This window comes from Thamnophis elegans, chromosome 10, assembly GCF_009769535.1.
Source record: "Thamnophis elegans isolate rThaEle1 chromosome 10, rThaEle1.pri, whole genome shotgun sequence".
NCBI classification, from domain to species: Eukaryota; Metazoa; Chordata; class Lepidosauria; order Squamata; family Colubridae; genus Thamnophis; species Thamnophis elegans.
In genome coordinates this window covers 6,118,981-6,143,216 of record NC_045550.1, presented here as the reverse complement: position 1 = coordinate 6,143,216, position 24,236 = coordinate 6,118,981, and the positions used below count along the sequence as shown (strand labels likewise).

Genomic DNA, 24,236 nt, shown 5'->3' with positions numbered 1-24,236 from the left:
GGCTTCAGGAGCTTCCCTGAAGCCTCCAGAGCGCAAAAAACCCGACCCTTCGGGCAAACCAGAAGTTTGGGAACTTCTAACTGCTATTGCTAATATGCTGACTCTGTAAACTGCTTAGAGAGGGCTGTAAAGCACTGTGAAGCGGTATGTAAGTCTAAGTGCTATTGCTAAAATAAATCTACGCAGTAAATTTATTATATTTGGGCTGCAATTGTTATGGTCCATGAGAAGGCTACTATAGGTTCTATAGTTTAATTCTCTTTTTTTTAGTTTCCAGACAAAGATGACTGACTTTACAGGAAACATTTTTGACAGGTATGTACACCTTTTCTGGAAAGGATCAAAAAAGGGAATATGCCAGAAAGAAGACTGTGGAGCTATTGGACTGAAAATTTTTCATCTGGCATAATCCCAAATCAAAGCGTAATCAACAATAGATCTGGTGCCAGTGATAGTAATAGGCTCCCACTGGTTTTGTGGGGAAGTGGTTAGAAAACAAAAGCTGTCTGCAAAAAGAAAATAGAGCTGCAAGATTCCTCCCTGATTTCTGCTTTGCTGGCAAGAGTTCAGGAGAATGTTGGATAAACCAGTTTCGCCACCAACAAGGTAAGCAAGATTGCACTGCCCATTTCCTGATTTTAATAGCAACAGCACTTATATACCACTTCACAGTGCTTTACAATCCTCTCTAAATGGTTTACAGAGTCAGCATATTGCCCCCAACCATCTGGATACCGTATATACTCGAGTATAGGCCGACCCGAATATAAGCCGAGGCACCTAATTTTACCACAAAAAACTGGAAAAGTTATTGACTCGAGTATAAGCCTAGGGTGGGAAATGCAGCAGCTACCGGTAAATTTCAAAAATAAAAATAGATACCAATAATGTTTTTGAATATTTATTTCAAAGAAAAACAGTAAACTAGCGGTGTATTCAATGAAATACTTCACTCACCTCATGATGCTGATGTCCCGCTGTGATGATGATGTCCCGTGCAGCCGCGGGAGCGATGTCCCGCCTCCTATGACACACGGCACAGTGATTCCTATCATTGGATCACTGTACCAGAGGAGGTGGGACATCGCTATGTGGCTGCTTGCCATAACAAGGAGGAGGTGGGACATCGTTGCAGAGCGGCAGGAGGGGGAGGAAGGGGAATCGTAAGACAGCCCTGCATTACATTAGAACGTGAGGAGGGGGGATGGTGCGGTGCGCGCTGCGCGGCAAACTGACACAGAGGGAGGGGAAACTCACAGGGGCACTGGGCCATTCACGAGTGTCACCCAGCGGCATGGCCCCGCCCCTTTTTCTCCTCCATTTCGGGCAAATTTTTCACTGACTCGAGTATAAGCCGAGGCGGCTTTTTTCAGCCCAAAAAGTGGGCTGAAAAACTAGGCTTATACTCGAGTATATACAGTACTCATTTTACTGACCTTGGATGAATAGAAGGCTGAGTCAACCTTGAGTCGGTCAGGATTGAACTCCTGGCAACGCTGCATTCTAACCAGTGTGACGCCACAGCTCCTTAATGTTTCTTCAAGTCAAGGAATATTAAGTATCTTCTGAAATTGGGAATCTTCTTCATTAGAAGTGCCTAACATCAAGAAGTAGAGATAATTATTGAACTGTAGCAACCAGATCTAATCCTGTACACTGCAAATGTCCCAATCTTGTAGTTTAATATTTTCATATCTGGCACAATTGGAGGCGACCAGATTCTATAGAGCAGAGTTAAAGTAAATCTTATCCTGGGTTACAGGATCATAGAACCGTGGAACTGGGATGAATCACAAAGTTCATTTAGTCCAACTTCAACAATGTTCAATGAAACAAGCTATTTTTGAGAAGTGACTATCCAAGCTTCTTATACTTAGTTATTATTACTGGTCCTAGTTTCTGGGGCAATAGCAAAGAGTTTCTGATTCTCTTACAGCACCCTTTTATGCAGCTGAACATAAGCACTCCCCTTAGCTTTCAATTCTCCATACTGAATCTAACTTCTCCATAGTGAACATCCCTAGTCTCTTTAACCTGTTTTCATAGCGCATGTAGTCAAGTCCTGAATGATCTTTGTTGTTCTCCTCTTAATCTGATGTGTTACTATCCTTCTGAAGATGTAGTGCTCAAAACCATGCACATTACCACTCATGATGTTATAAGTGCAGAAGAGATGGGAATAATGACTTTGATACAATGCTGTTTCGTCCAGATGTAGCCCAGAATTGCAACTGCCCTTCTATCAGCTATCTCATACACCTGACTCATGTTAATGGTTGTAAATGACTAGGATCCCACTGATTAGGGTCTCTGACTCATGTAGCACCATCAGCACTCCCTTTTTCAATGCGATTATGCAGTCAATTGTGGATCCACCTTACCATAGTGCCACCTAACTGTTCTGTCCCCCCCCTCCTTCACTCGTTCAAAGACGACAGGCAGACAGATTTAAAAGGAAATAACTTTATCAGTCCTTGGCTCAGACTGGCTGCGAGCCCAAAATGAACATAAATAAAGTCTCTGGCAAGAAGATAACAGAATGCAAAAGAAAAATCTCTTACGGCAAAACCAGGTGTCCAAAAAGAAAGCAAAGCACTTCTCCAAGTGTCTCTCACAAACAATCCACGACCGATGATCAATGAACGTTGACTTCTGCAACCAGGGCGTGGCACCATCCGTCCTTTTATCACCAGAAGACAACACTAACAAGCCCCAGCTGCATTGTTAATCTTGCATCCCGACTCAACTCACAGCAAACTTCTGCTGAGTCACAACACCTAACCACTTTAATATTTTGCCAACAAGAATATCATGTGAACCTTCTCAAAATCTCTGTTGGAATCAGGGTGGAGTATATCCATAACTTTATCCTTGTCCATTAAAATAACTACTCTGTAAAAAGAGACAAGGTTTTTCTCATGTGGCCTATTTTTTTTTTTAAAAACCTAGCAATCATGCTGTTACCTTCAAGGTGGTTACAAATGGCATGTTCATTATCTACTGCAACATCTTTACAAGTATTGATATTAGGATTACATATCAATTATGATTGGTATACGCTTCCTTTTTTGAAGTTGGGGGGGGGGGGAAGCACATTTGCTTTTTCCCAGTCCTCTGGCTCCTTCTCCAGGATCCTTCAAAGATAATTCAAACATCCTGACAACTCTTCAGCAACTTCCTTCTATATTCTAAAGATATTTAATTGAATCCGGGGACATGAAAGCATTCAAATTAGCAAGACTTTTTTTGCCCACATCCTTACTAATGTGCACTCTCCTTATTGTGTTTGTTCCTAGTCTAGGCCACTCAAATCACCATTTCCTGTGAATGTAAAGACAGAGAACTGCTTTATAAACACTTTAAATACAATTATGTTGTGAAATAACAGATGCTTCCATTCAGTTTAATATAACTTGCATTTAGAAGTTGAAACCTCTCTTTAATTCCATCTTGTTACATAACTACACATTTTGTTGAAGTATAAAAGAATTACCAACCCTCTAAACATATGGAAGTCCAAACAGGAAAATCAAGTGAAAACGGTTTCCCCTCCTAGAGCTTTATTTAGAAAATAAAGTATTCAAGTATTAAGAGAGATGGTGACCACATTAAAAGAAAAGTATTCAACAGTGTGTGTGTGTGTAGAACATGAAAAGGTCAAAGATGAGACAAAGAAAAGATAAAAAGCAAAATTCCAATAAGCTAAACTGAAAAGAATGGAAAAGTACAGAAGAGCAAAGAATAAAAAATAATTAAGAGTAAAAGATTTAAATCTGTGAGATTTATTTCATCTATTGTAGTAGTTTCCAGTTTTTTCGGTACGTAAAATTATTCCCTCCCCATGTACATTTGCTCATGCTGAATAACGGAGATAAAATAAAATAGCATTGAAATTGAAAAATACAGCACAGGACAATTATAAAGGTGAATATAAAACAAAAATTCATTATGGAAACAATTTAGCATTGTGGATTAACATGCATAATGGAATAAAACAATGATTTGAGTCAGGTCTGATATTATTGAATTTTTTAAAAGAAGTTATTTTTTTCAGTAAAACTGATGTTTCTTTTATTTAGCACATGGAAATGCATTGCTGGCAGATGGTAGCTAACATGTCAAAGGAAGAGCAGAACGAATCGGTTCACCGACAAAAGGGCGAACGACAAAACCGCGCCCGACTAAACCGCGGTGACAAAACCGCGTGTTCTAAAGTGCTCCGATGAATGAGCGCTGAATCGCACCAACAACAGCACGCTGTTGAAGAACAGAAGCACGCTGTAAAACTAAACCTAAACCTAACCCTAACCCTAACCCTAAACCTAACCCTTACCTTAAGTTAAATCGGCTTTCTGTCGACGCGCTGTTGTAAAGCGCCCTTCTGTCTCTGCGCTGTTGTTGGCGCGTTGATGACGTCACGGTTTTAGCGATGCGGTTTAGTCTGGCGCGGTTTTGTCGTTCGCCCTTTTGTCGGGTCATGGAATGAATCCATATATATTTTGAAAGATGTTGTATTAGTGGGTCTTGTAATAGTGATGCCTGGCAAAACACAAGGCCAGAATTGTGATTGTGATTTACTGCAGATACCTTGTGTGAATGGACAATCTGGCTGCAAATGAGTAGCTATTTTAAAGTCTGGTGCTGATTGTAAACACAGACAGACTTACTGCCCAAAGTATGGAAGAGGAAATTATAGATGGGATGGATTCCTTTGATCTATGTAACACTTTGTCATTTTCTTTTTCAGATTGATAAGCAAAAGTAATTTTGTGTGTGGCCAAAGAGCCTTTTTCGGTGGGGTTTGAAAGTATGGATATTGTAACCAAAGAAATGCTTTGCTGATGGGTATGCTTAAGGGATGCTTAAGAAAATGAAGTTGCTTGCTTCTGAGACTGATATTGAAATTTTGGACACATGGGATTATTAGAAAAAGGAAACCAAATTTAGCTATGAATAATGGAATTAATGAACAGAATAATAAACTGAGGTATAATGAGATAAAATCAACTATTCAGACAATTAAGATCTGAACTTGAGGGACTATTTTAGAAAAGTCAATTTGAGATAGAAATATTAAAATTTTAGCAGTTGTTTCCTAGGTAACTGCATGATACCTTCACAATACATGCAAACACAAAGCAGAGAAAGGATTAAAGTGTACGCTTAAATTACAATGCATTTACAAGTGAGGATATTTAAAAAAACAAAAACTCAAGGGCAGTCCCTTAACGAAGGCAAAAGCAGAATGGACCCATGTTCAGAGACTTTGAAAGACTGTCCAATGAAATTTTGTTTCTCCCAACGACCAATAAGATCACACAGGTTGGGCCTCCTCTGGGTGCCGTCGACCGGACAATGCCGGCTGGCGGCTCCCTGAGGGAGGGCCTTCTCTGTAGCTGCACCGGCCTCGTGGAACGAGCTACCTGCAGAGATCCAGACCCTTACCACTCTCCCGGCCTTCCGAAAGTCTACTAAGACCTGGCTCTTCCGGCAGGTCTGGGGCTGTTGATTAATTTCCAGCCCCACTTGATGGAATGGATGTTGTATTGATTTTAATTCTGTATTTTTAAATATTTTAAATGCTTTTACTTGTTGTGAACCGCCCAGAGTCCCTAGGGAGTGGGCTGCATACAAATCTTATTAAAGTTAAAAGTTTGTCGGTTGGAAGTTCCTCATCAGCATTACAGGAAAAGAATAAAGGTGGATAAGCTTCATGAAAGTAGGAGAGCATTTTTGAGCCAAGGTGGCGCAGTGGTTAAATGCAGCACTGCAGGCTACTGCTAGATCAGCAGTTCAGCGGTTCAAATCTCACCGGCTCAGGGTTGACTCAGCCTTCCATCCTTCCGAGGTGGGTAAAATGAGGACCCGGATTGTTGGGGGCAATATGCTGACTCTCTGTAAACCGCTTAGAGAGGCCTGAAAGGCCTATGAAGCGGTATATGTCTACTGCTATTGCTATTGCTATTTTTGGAAAAGTATGATCTTCTGGGATTACAGTAATTCCTTATAGTAAATATATCAGCAAATTTATTCAGTTCATCAATAGCAACATTTACTGTCAGCCTCTGCTTCGCTGCTGCTTTTCGGCTGCCATTGAAACGGGGAGGGGGGGCATGGTATTTGAGAGGGGAATCATTATGTACTGGAGGATTGTTATTAGGAGCTGTCCTGACCATCTATCTGCGCATGTGGAAGAAGGGAGTTTCCCGCCAAGGCCAACTGTCCAGCATTCCAGCCTGATGATGCTTTTTGAAGACATCTCCCACCTGACGGTTGGGTGAATTATTATTGGACTATGAAATGGGGTGCCTAGGGGAGGGGATTGAATTATACATGGTATCCATTGCTTTCGCGCGCCAATTTACTCAGACTCAGCTTTGCTTTGCTACTCATCGTTTGTAATTAGTAAAAGTACACTTAATTCTAAGAATGGAGTTGAGTGGTTTCTTTCCTGATTATTAAATGAAGCAGCACCTGACATTTACATGTAAATTATAATCCCTAACATATAATGTACTAATTTAAAATCTACATTTCTATATCACCCCAGAATATACAAGTCATCCTTGCATTGTTATTTTGATTCTGGCTGCTGACCATGAGATTCTAGCAATCAGTCAATATAACTGTTTTCTTTCTTATTAAAAAGACTCCTTGCTGGATATACAGCAGCAAGAAGATTACAACAGTGGAAAGGATTCAAATGCTCAACTGTAACACATTCTGCCTCTTTCTTCATTTAAATGGATCTAAATAATTTAGCTTAAAATGCACTAGAATACCGTTTACAGCAGCACTAACACTTCACATTAATGTTTCAATTAGCAAAAAAGAATATAGACTATTAGGGAGCCATAGTTCAATTGTAACTGGCATGTGTTTTGTCAGGCTTCTCTTAAACTCTAGATCTGGAGACAGGCTTAGGCAGGAATTCGGGGGCACCGGTCTCTGATAAGTAAGTTTAATTTCAAAAGGAATAAAAAGTGACAAAAGAATTCCAGTGATTACTGTGTGTCAAATGGAGGCCCAATTTATAGGAAACCAAGGTTAAAATTCTTGTTTGTTTTCCTCCCCTTGGCTTGATGCAAGGAGCCCTTTGAGTGGGGAAAGTTTCCACCTGTCCCTTATAATGGTAGGTATTAGCAATAGCAATAGCAGTTAGACTTATATACCGCTTCATAGGGCTTTCAGCCCTCTCTAAGTGGTTTACAGAGTCAGCATATTGGCCCCAACAACAATCCGGGTCCTCATTTTACCCACCTCGGAAGGATGGAAGGCTGAGTCAACCTTGAGCCGGTGAGATTTGAACAGCCGAACTACAGAACTGCAGTCAGCTGAAGTAGCCTGCAGTGCTGCACTCTAACCACTGCGCCACCTCGGCACCTCGGTATACTAGCCTGATTTATGCTTTTTGACTGTGACCTTGGCAGACACAGCTGGGAAATGGAAATGGGCAATACCTTACTTACCCATTAGACTGTTTCAGAATAACCATCTGGTGTTTAAGGGGGAAGAGAAAGACAAATAGGGTATCTTGCTTTGTAGCTCATTGCGAAAGCTGCCCTGTTTTAATTTATCTAGGGCACTACTAGCTTCTGCTCCATCCCTTTTTCCATTGTTTAGCTAAGAGCCGAGATGGCGCAGTGGTTAGGGTGCAGTACTGCAGGCCACTTCAACTGACTGCTATCTGCAGTTCGGCGGTTCAAACCTCACCGGCTCAAGGTTGACTCAGCCTTCCATCCTTCCGAGGTGGGTGAAATGAGGACCCAGACTGTGGGGGTGATATGCTGACTCTGTAAACCGCTTAGAGAGGGCTGAAAGCCCTATGAAGCGGTATATAAGTCTAACTGCTATTGCTATTGCTATAGCTCCCCATATCCCATTGCATCCTATCCACTTTTATGTACAATTCTTTATTTATTTACACCTAGCTACTTATCATGGCCAAATATTATTTACCTATATTATGCTTTATATTTTTACTGCCATTTATTCTCTTGCATACAGTTATAGGTATACATTCCACATAATAATAAATAAACAATAAAGCTATTCTATTCTATATTTTGGGTGGAATTGGGAATCTCACTCCCTTCTGTGCACCCAATATTAAGCGGAGGGAGCAGAGCATGGGAAGCCTATGTCAGGACTGCAACGGGAAGAAGAAGGCTGCAGGGAATAAGAGCTCTGAATTGATAAGGGCTGCAGCTACCAGTTCATGGGGACGACTCTCTATTTCAGGGGGCAAAAACCCGAAAAGGCAACGGTAGAAAAAGCTGCCTGTCCAGCCGGGGCTCTGGAGCCCCAAGAAAGATGGCTAGGGAAGTGCGTGCGGAGCGCGTGTGCGCATGCGCGTCTCTCCTCTCTGCCCCGGTTTAAAAGCCCGGAGATTAAGGATTAAGAGTTCTCGAGCATCCTCACAATCAGCGCCCCCCCCCCCCTTCGCCAAATTGGAACGACATGACATCAGCTGTTCGTTTTCAATGAGTCGCTCTTCCATTGGCTGGTCTGGCCGCGCTCCTTCGGCGAATGAGCGCGCAGCAAGGGCCGCAGGCCGGGCGGACTGACGTGCGGAGCCTCCAGTCACTTTTGCCGTATGGGGGTTTATTTTGCTTTGGGCCGCTCCAGCCGCCGCCATTAGGCGAGCGGGGGGGGATAAGATTTACAGGGCGGGCGGGATCGCCTTGGCTCGTCCTTTTGGCTCCCCCCCTCCCTGTCCCGTTTGGGTGGTAGCGTCCTCCGGCTGACTACGTCCTTCGAGCCACCCCCACCACCACCACAAGGAAGATACCATGTCCTGAGCCGGGGGGAGGGGGTGGGTGGGGGAAAGCAAGCAAAGGAGGCCGCAACTAGCCGCAGCTTGCGGTACGGCGCAGTGCATGGGTGGGTGGGATGTGGATGAGGGGGGGGTAGGCGCCAGCTGCTGAGGAGACGGTTCGCGGGAGCCTGGGACAGCCTTGCAAGGTACGGAGAAGCCTTTCCTTCCCTTTCCTCGGGCGCCCCGCCATGGGAGGGGATATAAGAAGGCTTTTCACCACAACTTGGGAGGAAAAACAAAAATAGTCTCCGGATGAAGCCGCCTTTTAACGCCTCCCCTTTATCATCCGCCGCCACCCGCCGGTCCGGGTCTGAACGTGAGGCAGTTTTTGGGCCTCGGAAGGAGGAGGAGGAGGAGGAGGAGGCGAAGGCTCCGGTGGTCCTTGAGGGGAGCCACCTCAGCTGCTCCTCCTCGTTCCCTTCCTGGATCTTACCTGAGTCCCGGGCCTTCCCTTCCCCGCGTTGACAGGCTTGCCGAAGTGGGGAGAAGCCCCAAGGCCTTTTTCCTCAGGGAGGGAACGGTGTTTGTGTGGGGGCTTCATCACCCCCCCCCAATAAACAACAACAACCCCCCCTCAAAAAAAAAAACACCCCATTACGTTTTGTTTAAAACTCGGCCCGAAAATAATTCCCTTCGGCCTCGGCGCCTTGTATTTATATTGACTCGTCCGTCAAGCTTTCCAGCCAGCGAGCCGTGGGATGTTTCTAAAACTTCCTTACTACGGTGGGGGGGGGGGTGTTTGACTTTTGAGGCCCCTCTGAGGGGATTTTGGGGGGGGGGAGGAGGAGAGCGAGGTCGGGATCCACTTGGTCGGGATCCACTTGGTCGCGGGCTCCCCTCCCCGCTTTCTGGGATCTCCCGGCACCTGCTGAGGGGAAGGGGAGGGATGGCTTTCTGTTTGCAAAACTCGGTTGTTTACGAGGCGTTTTGGTGGTTGCTAGCCACAAGAGTTGGCTTTAAATGTTATTATATGCTTCCCGATCATGTGTCCTTTTTTAAAAAAATAAATAAATTATTTATTTGTTTTCAAAACAAACATATATTGTAAAAAAAGTATATCAGCTGGTTACAAAAAGCTTTCCACCGTCATCAAATATAATTCGTATTAATTCAAATAACTCAAGATATTTACTATGTTAGCAATATAGCAATAGCAATAGCAGTAGACTTATATACCGCTTCATAGGCCTTTCAGGCCTCTCTAAGCGGTTTACAGAGAGTCAGCATATTGCCCCCAACAATCTGGGTCCTCATTTTACCCACCTCGGAAGGATGGAAGGCTGAGTCAACCCTGAGCCGGTGAGATTTGAACCGCTGACCTGCTGATCTAGCAGTAGCCTGCAGTGCTGCATTTAACCACTGCGCCACCTTGGCTCTGTTGACATTATAAACAGTGTGACATAAAAATAACAACTGCAGTTACACTGAAATTAGAGGAAACTTCAGAATCCCATTCTCCTGACCTAGGCAGCATCAAACTATCTTACAATATTGCTTTAATTGTTTCTTTTTTTTAAAAAAAAAATTATTTATTTATTTCCAAAACAAACATACAACTCTTCCTTCTTTACATATTGTAGAAAGTGTATCAGCTGGTTACAAAAGGCTTTTGTGCATCTGTTCCACCGTCATCAAATATAATTCATATTAATTCAAATAACTCAAATATTCACTATATTAACATCATCATACCTCCCCTTTTATTTGACTATAGTTATTTAAACATCCTTCATCCTTAAATATACCAAGATTCAATACGTAACCACATGCTGGCATTTCATTTACTTATTTGTAAAATCCTCCCATTAACATTAAGTCCTCATATCCTGTTTTAGCTAAACATCCATAATATTTAATACCAAAGTTTTCTAATCCTCCATGTATGTAATTTGTTATCATTATCCTTTCTTTATTTTAACTATATCCTATATCCGATCATGTGTCCTGAGTCACAGAACTCTTCGGCTTTGGGGAAGCCACTGGATAGGGTAACTCTTGTTTACCTCCGATTGTGTGTTTGTGTGTGTTTGTGTGTGTTTTCTGATGGGCAGTGCATCGCTTCTGTATTTAAAGAGAGGATTTAGTACCGCAACGTTTGGATTGCTGCTGCTTGTAAAATACCCTGGGGGCCTTTTGTGGTGTCCAAGCTTTAATTATAAATAGCATTTTCCCAAAATTACAAAAGAAATTGCTAAGAATTACAAAGCACCAGGGAGAGGACAGGTGCTTCGTAATTCTTAGTTATCTACCTTCAATGCTGCAGTATCTACTTCTTACTACAGTGAGGTCATACCTCTGCTGTCTCCCCCCCCCCCCTTCCTCTGTCGTTATTTGTAGCTATAACCCGTCTATGTGTATTGCAAAACAGTTTGCTATAAACTGTTGTAGGTACAGAGGTTACAATCCTTTTTATCATCGCTTAAAGTGACATTGGTATTACTTTTGTGCAGTCGAGTAGGGTTTTTTTTAAATTATAAAAAAAAAATAGGGTAGATCTTTGATTGGTTCATGTTTACAAACCGCATCAAGCCAGTGTGTACTAATAAGTTCAAGCTTAAAAAAAAACACCCTAAGGTTCTTCTAATATTGCAACAAAGGTTTTTTGTTTTTTTAGAGGTCATTCACTTTAGGGAATGCCTGGGCTACGACACTTTCCGAGGTTCACATGTTTCCCTTGCTGGTTTTGTTCGTTTGAGGATGTATGTTATTTTGTATATTTTCATTTTTTACTCTTATAATATTTTCTGGCATTTTAATAGCAGTCCCAGCATGTTATCTATAACTTGTTATATAAGGCAATCCTTTTTGTCTTAGCCGTCAGTATAGAAGTTTGGATAAGCAGAGTGACCAAAATATAGTTCGGATACAATTGTAGGGTTCTGTAGTTGTATGAATGTTCTTATACTAAGAGATGCCTCTCCTCAAACTCATGGGACATGACATAACTTTCTTACTTTATACATTCTGTGACTCTGGAGGCAATATTTATCTAACTCTTGTATTGGTGGAAAGAGCATAAGTTAGTGCCATTAAACAATAACAATTATTTGGTTACAGCTTTACCATTTTAAATACCTTATTTCTTACCATTATAAAACTATTTCTGTTTTAATCTATAAAGTAATAATTTAGGAAACTTCTTTTTTAATTTTTGTTTTCAGATGATTCTGCTTATGAAGTTCTATTTAATTGGGAGTTTGTATTTTGATACCCACTGATTCCGAGATGTTCACAATGACAATAGATGACATCCACTGATTTACTGAAAATATCAGTTTACCAGGATATTTGTATTTCTATGTGAAATATCATAAGATCTTGACATTTATAGCCTTTTATTTTATATTTTCATTACTCAAATTATTTAGGAACCTGTTAAATTCAAAGAAATTATGTAATAGTATCCATCAGCTAGAAAGGTTCCTGATACCTGTAATAAGATGTGGAATCCTAGTACATTGAAATCACAAAGTGATAAGTAAAGATCATAATTTATTATTCCAGAACCAAACTTTTAAAATTATTTTTATTTGCTATTTATTTTCTGCCCTAATATTCATTGGAAATAATTTTTATAGGAGCAAGGCTACTCATCCAAAGAGAAATCAGAATAAGATATAATATAATATGAAATGCAAATAAAAACAATAATGTTATATAAATAATAGTAATAGCAATAGCAGACTTATATATTGCTTTACTGCCCTTTCTAAGCAGTTTACAGAGTCAGCATATTGCCCCCAACAATTTGGGTCCTCATTTTACCGACCTCAGAAGGATGGAAGGCTGAGTCAACCTTGAGCCTGGTGAGATTTGAATTGCTAAATTGCAGGCAGCCGGCAGGCAGCAGAAATAGTCTGCAGTACTGCATTCTAACCACTGTGCCACTGTGGCTCATAGTAAAAGAATTGCAGCATTAAAAGGAGAAATAACTGCAATATTTTTCAATAACAAATGGCAAGGAAAAACAATTCCACCAAACCAAGAAAAGTAATCATAATGTACAACTTGTAATCCATTCCAAAGAACTCCTTAGAGAACCAGATCTTGACATCTGAAATATTTAATGTTTGGATTGTGCATGCCTCCGTAAGCAGAGCTGAGGCCAGAAACAAATCAGCCTTGCACTTTGGTTAATTGCTCTTTAAGGTTCTAGAAATGGGAATGAGCACCTAAATTGAGTTTTGAGAGGTATGGGCAATTGGCACAGGACAAATAACATTGGGATGATAGGCTCACACTGCAATACTTATTTTAAGTGATGCAATAAAAGCATCCATTTCCAATATATTTTTCTGATCGAACTAAAACTATCCCAAAAGCTTTGTTTTGAGAAACGTAAAGCCTAATACAGGTAGTCCTTGATTTATGACCATAACTGAGCTCAAAATCTCTGTTGCTAAATGAGATAGTTGAATGAATTTTACGACCTTAATTGCCACAGTTGTTAAGTGAATCAATTTAGTTCTTAAGTTAGTAACAAGTTAAGTTAGTTAAATGAATCTGGCTTCCCGATTGGCTTTGCTTGTCAAAGGGTCACAAAAGGTGATTACATGACCCGGGGGCACTGCAACTATCATAAATATGAGTCCTTGCCAAGCCTCTTAATTTTGAACCCATGACCTTGAGGATACTGCAGTGGTTTTAAGTATGAAAAACCAGCCATAAATCTCTTTTTTCAGTGCCTTTCAACTTTGTAACATTGATAATTAAACAAGGGTTACCTGTACATTGTAGCTTCAGCAGAATTAATGTTTGTGTTCAGACAAATGTGCCTGGTGACAGATACTGTTGCAACTAATGAATTTGTGTTGATTAAGTTTGTGTATGAAGTTCTGTATTTTCATTCTAAAGTTTAAAGTGTCACAATACAAGTTCAGAATAGTAGTGGTATTGAGAATAGACTGTGCTATTCATGTCGTTAGCACTTATTCATGCCCTTATTTATGGAAAGAAGGAAGTGATAATTCTGGTTTGCCACTCATGGTAGAATGAAATGACTATATTGGTATGTATTAATCCTGATGTATGTATTTGCCATAGCTGTTTAATGAGAAGAATTATTTCAAATTACCCTAGTCCTCAGAGATATACCTTCATTAAGTATGCCCATTGGGATTTGGAATTTTTCTGAGTAGCAATTATACTAACTTCTATCAAACTGTCACACTTTGAGAGGTTTGACTGCATTCCAAATGCTGCTTGCTCTGTGGCAGAACATACAAAAGAGTATAATAATAAAAAGTTCTCCTAAATTGATTTCTACATTAAATATGGTGCCATGTTGATTAGTACACACAGCTGTAATGGAAACCTAAATAATTGTCATTAACATATGCAGGTTTTTGTTTGTCAAGATGTGAAGATTATTCTTTTTCCTGCATTTCATTTGCCCATTAAAAGTACTGCACCTATCAGTGCCTTCTTGTAGACGTATTTTCCTCTCCTGAGAAAAATATAGCTAAGCTATGTGGTTGAGTTAAGTTTCTTAACTCCTGAAGGAATTTAACCGTCTTTGGGTGTGACAAGTTGTAGGAGGTATAGGTATGGTAGTGGCCTTAATTCAAACATGTATTTTCCCCAGAGTGCATGGCTACCAAATGCAGTGTTTTCCCATGCTTTATCAGGCATGAACAACAAGATCCATATATGAGGAGTTCAAGCTAACTACTTTATTATATTCTAACCATAATGCAGGAATCTCCCAGTCTAGCAGCCTACTCTTGGGAATAAATAGATAAGGGTTGGGGTTATCTCTAACTCTTTTTGCAGTTGCACAGTGACGCTAGGCTAACTTCATGCTTGAGGTCTTCTCCCTACCAGGCTGGGTGCTTCCCAACTTGACTGTTATTAAGCACCATTTATTTTATTTTATTTTATTTATTTATTTCTTCATCTTTATTATTTTTATATCTATCTCAACGTGGCAAACATATGTAATACCTCCTTCCTCCACCTATTTTCCGCACAACAAACCTGTGAGATGGGTTGTGCTGAGAAAGAATGACTGGCCCAGAGTTACCCAGCTGGCTTTTACGGCTAAGGCAAGGATTTAAGGTCATAGTCTCCTGCTTTCTAACCTGGTGCTTTAATCACAAGAAACCTTTTCAACTTCAGCTTTATAGAATGTTACTTTATTTAATAGCTCTGCCCTTGTTACTGTGACTCTGGATGACTTACAAAGTTAAAAATCCAGAAGGCAGCATGAAACCAACCAAAATAAATGAAACAATAATTAAAACACAATGATCAGATGACATTCTTTCATAGAGGGGAGCTGCAACATATCCTTTCTGCCGCATCTGATGGATCACCTGTATTTCTACATCCCATTAGCACTAACTGCAAATACACAGTCAAAACACCCTTGCTTAGATCCCACAAATGCATTTTGCCTACATAACAATATGAAGTACATAGTTAAAAATATTCCAGAAATACAACCCCCATCTTAATACAGAGACTTCACAGGGTGGTTGTTGTGGGGAAAATAGGAGGAGGAAGGTGTTGGATGTGTTTGCTGCCTTGAGTTATTTCTAAAAATAATAAAGGTGGTTACAAATAAATAATGAAAACATCCTATAAAGATATAAAAATAGCCAATTAAAAAGATTCTAAAAAGAAAAAACAATCATGCCATAAGAAATTATAAATATGCTTTCATGAAACCCCCCAAAACAACCAAGTCCTGGATGGGACATTTTAGCATATCAAATGAAAAATAAAATAGTGCATTGTATTAACATATCATTAGTAACATAGGCTTACATTTATTTACATAAAAATAAGGATTGTTGGTGGACTTAGACAAAATTAACAGAAGTTTTAGCCCTGAGTGAGTTAAAATGCAACATAGTCATAAAATACATAAGAACCAGTTGCTGTGTTCTGCAAATCATAAAATAGTAATGTCAAGGACAGCATGTGTGTAACCTTTTGAATTATACATAGAAAAAAAAATAAACACAAAGTAAGTCAACTACGTTGCCAATGTGCTTCAGAAGCCACAAATCTCTTGGAAGCCAGAGGAGCAAAAATCAACAGTACTACTTAGGAAAGCAGAAGATTAAAGTTAGAAATTGATAGTACAAAGAAGTGGAACAGATTTAAGTGGGAAAGACCTGAAACCTGTTTTCTCAGCAGCGGTTTTAATTTACATGAAAATTGCAGTGATGGAAAAGTTAAAAATATTGCATCACTAGTGATGTCTTTCAGTTTTAACATGAAAAGTAGGGTAATATACTCAGGTACTGTTTAATATGTGTGTAATTAATCTAATAGGAAAGAATGGTATTTTAAGATAAGTTTCATAGAGAGCTTTGCATTGGTGCATAGTTAAGCAATAATTTTGGTTTTAAATTTGGTTTTATTTGAAGACATCTCAGATAGATGGAGATGTTTCTGTGCTCACAGTTTTGCACTTTTTTAGTTTCAGGTTCCTATTACATTATAGAGTACTTTTGAAGTCCTAGTCTAATTTAAATAGTGGCTTACTATGAGGAGGAAAGGTGTTAAAATTTCCATTATATATTTTCAAATATTTACACTTTTAGAAAACTTAATGTATGATCTAATAATTATATTTTAAATAATCTGTAAATGTATTGTCTTTATTTATAAAATGACCATAATGCTTCCCTCTCGTCCCTCCTTATACTGAAATATGCTATTTCCCTTAACCTTTTCTTCATTTTTATCTTGATTCATTTTATGGAATTCTCACTTACTTGCATAAAAATATTTCCATTTATTATCATTATCGATCCAGCGTTTCGATTCTGGTTTATGATACTTTGTTGTTAAACATTTTATATTTCAGATTGAGTAGAGTGACGTGATTGTGAATTTGTCTCATTCATATCTAAAATATATGGTAGAATATACTATGACATATTTTCAAATTTTGTTACAAAGCAAAGAAACTCCATTGATAAAGTTAGTCTAAAACTTAATTTGTTCCCCAGAGCATTATTAAACATTCAACATATTTTTGAACAGTTGCATACTTGCTTAGAAGCATCTTGTACTGAGTTTAATAAGCTTATCCTCAAACAAATGTGCAAAGGATTATATTTTGGTCTATATAAGGCTGCCAAAACTAAATAGTTACATTCCATTTTGCCTTTTCAAACTACAATGTAAGTATAAACAATTTGAGGATTGACTGATAGCTTAATAAGAAAAGTTTGATACATATTCAAGCATAGGTTATTTGTTTTATAAATTTCAAGAAGCATTCCATGCAGTAAAACGACCAGTCTACAACAATTTGAGTATGCTGTTTCTAGTGATCACATAATTACTTTGTTGATTGCTTTTGATCCAAAAATTTATTTAATGAAGTATTCTCTACTTTTGTGAGACATTTTGGTTGCAATTCTACTGGTTTTTATGTTGTTTTGAAAGAAGAACATTACAGATTTATTATCTTTATAATATTGTATTTGTTTTGTTGACCAATGCAGAAATAAAACAGAATGCAAAGCAGAGAAAGAGGGCCTTCTCTGTGGCTGCTCCGGCCCTTTGGAACGAACTCCCTATGGAGATTCGGACCCTCACCTCCCTCCAGGCTTTCCGTAAAGCTGTTAAAACCTGGCTGTGCCAGCAGGCCTGGGGTTGACGAGTTCCCTTCCCCCCTCGAATTGTGTGACTGTTGATTATCTTTTTAAATTCTCTTGTACTTTGTTTGTTGTATTCCCTTCTTGTTTACCTCCCCTCCCCTCCCCTTTGGGTTTGTTAGCCACCCTGAGTCCCTCCGGGAATAGGGCGGCATATAAATACAATAAATCTTCAACCTTCAACCTTCAGTGTACAGGTAGTTCTCGAAATATGACTGCAATGGAGCCTGTCCATTATGATTGCATGTTGCAGCAGTTGTTACCTAACAACCTTGCCATCCCTGTTCTCAATGAAAGATTAAATGAACATGTGGATCATTAAGTGGAGTGTGGGATGCCTTCTAGTTGGTGGAGGCATTGGAGGCTCTGGCCCAAGGTCTTCCCCATGCTCTATGCTCCACTTCCTGTGCCTTGGGTCCCTGTGTGACTTTTCCCATTCCCACCAGAACTGATATGGAAGATGTTAAACCATCAAATATCTTCTGCCTTTTAGGATCAACTCTCAACAGTAACAAGACCAGTAATATTAAAAAATAATTTTCAAAAACACACACCACAGACTAGTACTTGGTACAATAGTAGTAAAGGCCTTGGAAAAGATATTCACATGTCTGTACTATAAAGCTCAAAATCTTGCAGATAATTATTTTTCTCTGTGACACTCTATGGAAACAAAAGTTGGATTTCAAAGAAGCAGGATACAAAGAGCATTGATGCTTTTGAACATTAGTATTAGAGAACGCGCTTAAGAATTCTGTGAGTAGCTAAGAAAATAAACACATCAAAGAACAAATCACTTCTGACACAAATCAAGGTTCAAATTCCATTTTAGTTTGCAAATATTTAGCTCTGTGGGAAGTCTATAATGTTGGGAAAGATGGAAGAAAAGTACAGAAGAGGATAACTAGCAGCAAGGTAGGCAGGCAGGCTTGATTACCGTGGGAATGAGTCTACTGGTGGAAGACCTGAAGGCCCGGTTGGGGATCAGATTATTCTGGAGAAGGTCTATCTATGTGGTTGTTAACACCAAGTTATAGCATATAAATAATCAGTTAAGTCGTGTGTTTTTGAAGAAACCTCAAGGAAATAGAAACTGACTTTACACAATACAAATATATAAATACAACTTCTTTCTTCTAATATAAATGCATGCTTACTGTTTACAGATTTAATGAATGTGGCAAGCACAGAGACAACTTTTCTTTTCCTATGGTAGAAATAGTAACTTATAAACATTTAATAATGTTTTGGGAATTTTTTTCCCTACTCTTTTGCAGAATTCTTCAAACTCAAAAACATTCTTGGGTCTTACATGTATTGAATGTTTGAAATCTCTTCGCAAATTTTCAATAATATTTAAGTCTGGGGACTGCAAAAGCCATTCCAAAACCTTTATTTCTCTTTCCTGTAAGTATTTCATATTTAATCCTTAGCTATTTTTCTGATTGTTATCTTTCTGAAAGATCCAACCTCTTTTGAGCTTCACATACGTATTTTCTTGTTCTTTCTTCTACAAGAACTCTGAATAATTCTTTCCTCTCTTCTAACATGACAGCCCTTTGGATACTTGAACACAGCTGTCTTTTCTTCTCCAGCCTAAATATATCCATATCTCCAACCATTCCCCAAGTATTCACTTCCAGGACCCTTTTAATCTTACTTTGGACACAATCCAGTTTGTTCCTTTTTAAAATGGTTGTTCAGAACTGAATATAGTATTCTAGGTGTAGACTGTTTACTTCAGAATAGAGAGGAACAGAATGTAACTCTGATGCAGTTTCAAACTGCATTTGCTTTTTTGGGAATTGCATTATTCTATAGCTGATATTCAATTTGTGATCTGCCAAGAAAACCAAATCCTTTTTTGCAAGTACAAGTGCCTAATAAGGTTACCCTCCCCCCTCCCATGACCTTGATTTTTCCTATCCAAGTTTAGATTTGGGTTTCTCTTCGTTGGTGTTCATCTTGTTGGTTTTTACCCATTGTTTCAGCTTGTAAAGGCACTCACGATCCTGTTTCTGTCCTCTAATGCATTTATTATCTCTTTTGTATGATCTTGTAAATTTGATGTTTTCTCTATCTGCCATCTAAGTTATTAGACAATGGAGCTTTGTAGTTCTCCATTTGACGCTTCTCGTCTACTGAATGTGGACATAATGATGTATTCTCATTGGATATAATTTTTCATCCAGTTCTAAATCCATTTAAAAGCATTCCTTGTACATTTCACTGCTAATACATTAAACAAGGGAATGCCACAAATGCTTGACTTAAACTTGTTGAGCTATTTGCCGAGAATTCAGTTTATTTGTACTCATACTTTACTTTCATCACATAAATACTGCTATTACTGTATTCAGTAAAGAATCTTCAACGCCATGTTTGCAAAAAATGTAATACTTCAAGGCTATTCATTTTATCACATGATTTATCTGAATTGGCAGATTCATGTTTGCATTGAGAGAAATAATATAACTCATCTTTTCTCTAAATGTATGTAGAAAATCATGGCTTTAAAAAATTCTTTACAGATTTGTTCATATTTTTTTTTTGTATTTTGTTATCTTTTTCACAATTGGCAGTGTTTTAGGTCAAAAACAAGTGAACTACATATATGCTTAATGGCGTGTGTGAACTCTCAGTATATCTCAGTGCAATTCTGTTAGAACATAATATGTTATTTGAGTCCTGTTGGAGTCATTTATTCACAGGTCCTGGGTGTGGCTATAATAATGTAAGTCTTTCAGATGGGAGGAGGGGAGAAACTGCACTGCTTTTGTTGTTTGAGTACCTGGGAGGAAGGAGATACTCAGGGGATAATCCATCAGTGATTGAGCCATTTAAACATTAAGTCAACTGTATGTAGTCTGCTTTTGTTTACAAACAGTTTTCTAAAGAATATCTGTTCTTAATTTCAGCATACATAAGACTTTAAATGAGTGGTTTATTTTCTCTGTCATTTTCAAACTTGGGTACTTATAAACAACTTTCAAACCATTAAAGATGATTATTTACTTTCATTATTCTACTACAGAAGTATATTTTAAATTGTTAATAGTTTCAAAAAAGGCTTTATTGTACTGCTTCCAGATGTTTTATCAAATACAACATTCGTGACATCTCTGTTCCTCTTGTTAAGATTCTAGAGTTTTATAAGTCAGTCTCTAAAATGTTCAGAATGTGTAACATTGCACATTGAAATATAATCAATATATGAAAAAGTTATAATATAATAAAGAGAGGTGATGAGTAAAATGCTGCAGTCAATATGGTGATTAAAACTTTTTTTAAAAAAAATGCATGATTAAAACTAAGATTTTGGAAATAAATGTTTATGGGAAAAGAAAAAAAGATACCTTTCTGGAATAGTTTAATAACTTCTAGTGAGTTACATTCTCCCCTCCCTCTCCAAGAGTTCTTTGAAGCACTTTATTAATTTAGTATGGGTTATGAATCTACAATGGACTCTTTTGCTTAATATTTATATAGAAGAAAACTCACTTGTATGTTAGAAAACTAGCAAGACTATAGTGGTGAGAGAAAGTTTGTGACCACTTTCTGTAAGTTTGCACATCAGTGACCTACAAGAACTTCATCTAATTCTTTTAAACAGGTAAAAAGATTCTGCTTAAACAAACACCATTATAGCATGGGCTGGTTTGGCTTGCAAGCATTGACGGAACAGTGGATTCTGGATTGTACCAGCAAATTCTACAGAAGAATGTCAAAGTATCCATCAGTGGACTAAAGTTTAAATGAAAGTGAGCCATGCAGCTCAAGAGCAATTCTAAATCCAAAAACATTGGCTGGAGAAGAAGAAATCTTGCATTTTTTAATAATCAAGCCTTGATATTAAACAAATTAAAATGATGTGGCATGAAGGCATGCCTTGAAGCACATAGTTCATAGAAATACAAAGATACAATGGAAAAAATTGAAAGTTTTGTAAAATAAAATGGGTGAAAATACTTCCAAGCTGATGAATCGGATTAAGCAAGAACATTGGAAACGTATTGTTGAAATCAGCGCTGCTAAAAGAGATGCCACTATAACTAAATCTGAAGCTTCATATACTTTTCTCAACAAAGAAAATGAATGTTGATCAGAACCTGTTTAACCTTGATGAATCTCTAATCACACAATTTATAGGTATTTTTAAATGGGTTACAAACTTTATCTCACCACTAAATGTAATTACATCTAGTTTTCAAAGCATATTCCTCAACAAAACAACATCTGGGTAGAAAATTCATCTTATTTTCCAGCAGCATTTGGTAGTATAGAAGTGCTTTTTCAATTCATCTGAATCTGATAATGTGACAAATGGGCCAGGTAGCAAAGTAGCTGTGCAGAGTTCTATATAAAATGGGTGGCTCAATGGCTAAAATGCTGAACTTGTCAATCAGAAAGTCGGCAGTTCGGCGGTTTGAATCCCCAGCATTGCGTAATGGAGTGAGCGCCTGTTGCTTGTCCCAGCTTCTGCCAACCTAGCAGTCCGAAACTATATAAAAATGCAAATAGAAAAATAGGAACCACGTTTGGTGGGAAGGTAACAATGCTCTGTGCGCCTTCGGTGTTTAGTCATGCTGGCCACATGACCACAGCGATAGATGTTTTCGGACAGTGCTGGCTCTTCGGCTTAGAAACTGGGATGAGCACTGCTCCTAGAGCCGGAAACGACTAGCATGTATGTGCAGGGGAACCTTTACCTTTATATATAAATTAACAAAACTACTGAAACAACTTGTAAAAGTTGTTAGTGCTTTGGCAGTTAAAAGTGAGCTGCTTTGTTTATGTTTTCATAAGCCTATATCAAAGATAAACAACAGTGAGTGCTATAAGCATTTACAGATTTGCTGCTGTATCATTGCATTTTTATTCACAAATTTATTATAGGATTTGTCAAAATTTAATATTCAAACATACTGAGTTAGAATGTGTCCAGTATATCAAGTGTCATATATTTATATATGTAAAAATAAGATTTTAACAAAAAATCATATTGTTTACAGGAAAAGCTGTTTCATAGTGCTGATGGTCATTCTTGGTAGTTCCTGCTGAAGTGGATAAAATCTGAGACAGCATGGAGACGAAATAGACTTCATCATAGAAAAGTAAATACACAAATTTGTTTGATGTATATATTTTAATTGTATGATAAGTCTACAATTCGATATTTGGGAGGACCTATAATACTGGCAGTATCTGAATTTCATTGGGAATTGTGTGTGCACAGATATATAAAATGAGCTTGCTTATCATAAATCTTAATGTGACTGATTTACACACACACACACACACCCCACACTACTTTAAATGACCAAATTCCTGACATGCAGGGTGTTACTTGGAACCCTGACAGTCATTTTATTAAGTACTATGGTTAATTAAAAAAATTTGTAAGAAAAGAAAAGGGAAATAATGTTTGAATTGATGCTTGTTATAGTACACAAAGATTTAACATTAGATGTGGACTAGATAAAGGCTTTGTGATTAGCAATTCTTCTAAAGAGCTAAGAATGGGGTTTTTTTAATAATTCATTCTATTTAATCTCTTTTTAAAGATTTCTTGCTGAAACAATTTACTTCAAAGAGTGCAGGATGACTGATCGTGGAATAAAATGGGCTTGTGAGTATTGTACATATGAAAACTGGCCATCTGCGATCAAGTGTACCATGTGCCGTGCTCAGAGACCTAGTGGAACTATTATCACAGAAGATCCATTTAAAAGTACTTCAAGTGATGTTGGTAGAGACTGGGATCCTGCAGGTATTGAAGGAGGCAGCAGTCCTTTGATATGTCCAGATTCTAGTGCAAGACCAAGAGTTAAGTCATCTTACAATGTCGAAAGTACAAATAAGTGGTCATGTCACATGTGTACTTACTTGAACTGGCCTCGTGCAATAAGGTGTACTCAGTGCTTGTCTCAGCGTAGGACCAGGAGCCCCACAGAATCCCCCCAGTCTTCAGGATCTGGTACAAGACCAGCTTCTTTTTCTGTGGATCCTTGTGAGGAATACAATGATAGAAATAAATTGAACATAAGGACACAACACTGGACTTGTTCTGTTTGTACCTATGAGAATTGGGCTAAGGCCAGAAAATGTGTTGTCTGTGATCACCCACGGCCCAACAACATTGAAGCAATAGAACTAGCAGAAACAGAACAGGCTTCTTCCATAATAAATGAGCAGGAAAGAACTCGTTGGAGAGGAAGCTGCAGTAGTGGAAATAGCCAAAGAAGGTCACCTCCCACCGCTAAACGAGAATCTGAAGTGAAAATGGACTTTCAGAGAATTGAAGTGGCTGGAGCTGTTGGCAGCAAAGAAGAACTTGAAGTTGATTTCAAAAAACTAAAACAAATAAAAAACAGAATGAAGAAGACTGACTGGTTGTTTCTCAATGCTTGTGTTGGTAAGTTTTGTTATTTATTTCACTTGCAAAGGAAAAACGTGTGCATGCTGATTGCCAAATTTCATACAGAGCTAGGATTAATTGCAAAGAAATACACAATCAAAATATTCACAAATATACATATATTTTGAACACTGTGAACAAATTCTGCTAAAAGAATAGACAATTTTTTTTAAGCATTTGGAGTTGTACTGCAATATAAAATGAAACTTAACTGTATTTCCATGATCATTTCTTAATTTTCTATCTAAAATTCTGTTGTTCTTGAAATGGCAAGATGTATTTTAGAATTTGTTTTAGTTCATAAGCATTCATAAGCATGCATATTTCTCATAAGGCAAAAATTAAGGTAAAAAAAATAAAGAGGCATGTATCTCTTGAAGCA

The 24,236-nt window shown here is 38.3% G+C and overlaps 1 protein-coding gene across 6 annotated transcripts in view; it reads left to right on the top strand.

Moving 5' to 3' along the window:
• Positions 1–8,575: 8,575 nt before the first annotated feature.
• ZRANB1 (zinc finger RANBP2-type containing 1) overlaps positions 8,576–24,236 on the top strand; it is a 52,723-nt gene continuing 37,062 nt past the window's right edge. The window contains exons 1-5 of one of the 6 annotated variants that reach the window (XM_032226036.1): positions 8,606–8,964; positions 18,714–18,843; positions 21,050–21,197; positions 22,449–22,550; positions 23,001–23,851. In XM_032226036.1, coding sequence (XP_032081927.1) covers positions 23,038–23,851 — 814 coding nt within the window. In that variant the 5' untranslated portion in view covers positions 8,606–8,964; positions 18,714–18,843; positions 21,050–21,197; positions 22,449–22,550; positions 23,001–23,037. The other 5 variants (XM_032226037.1, XM_032226035.1, XM_032226038.1 and 2 more) reach the window with 5 other exon arrangements.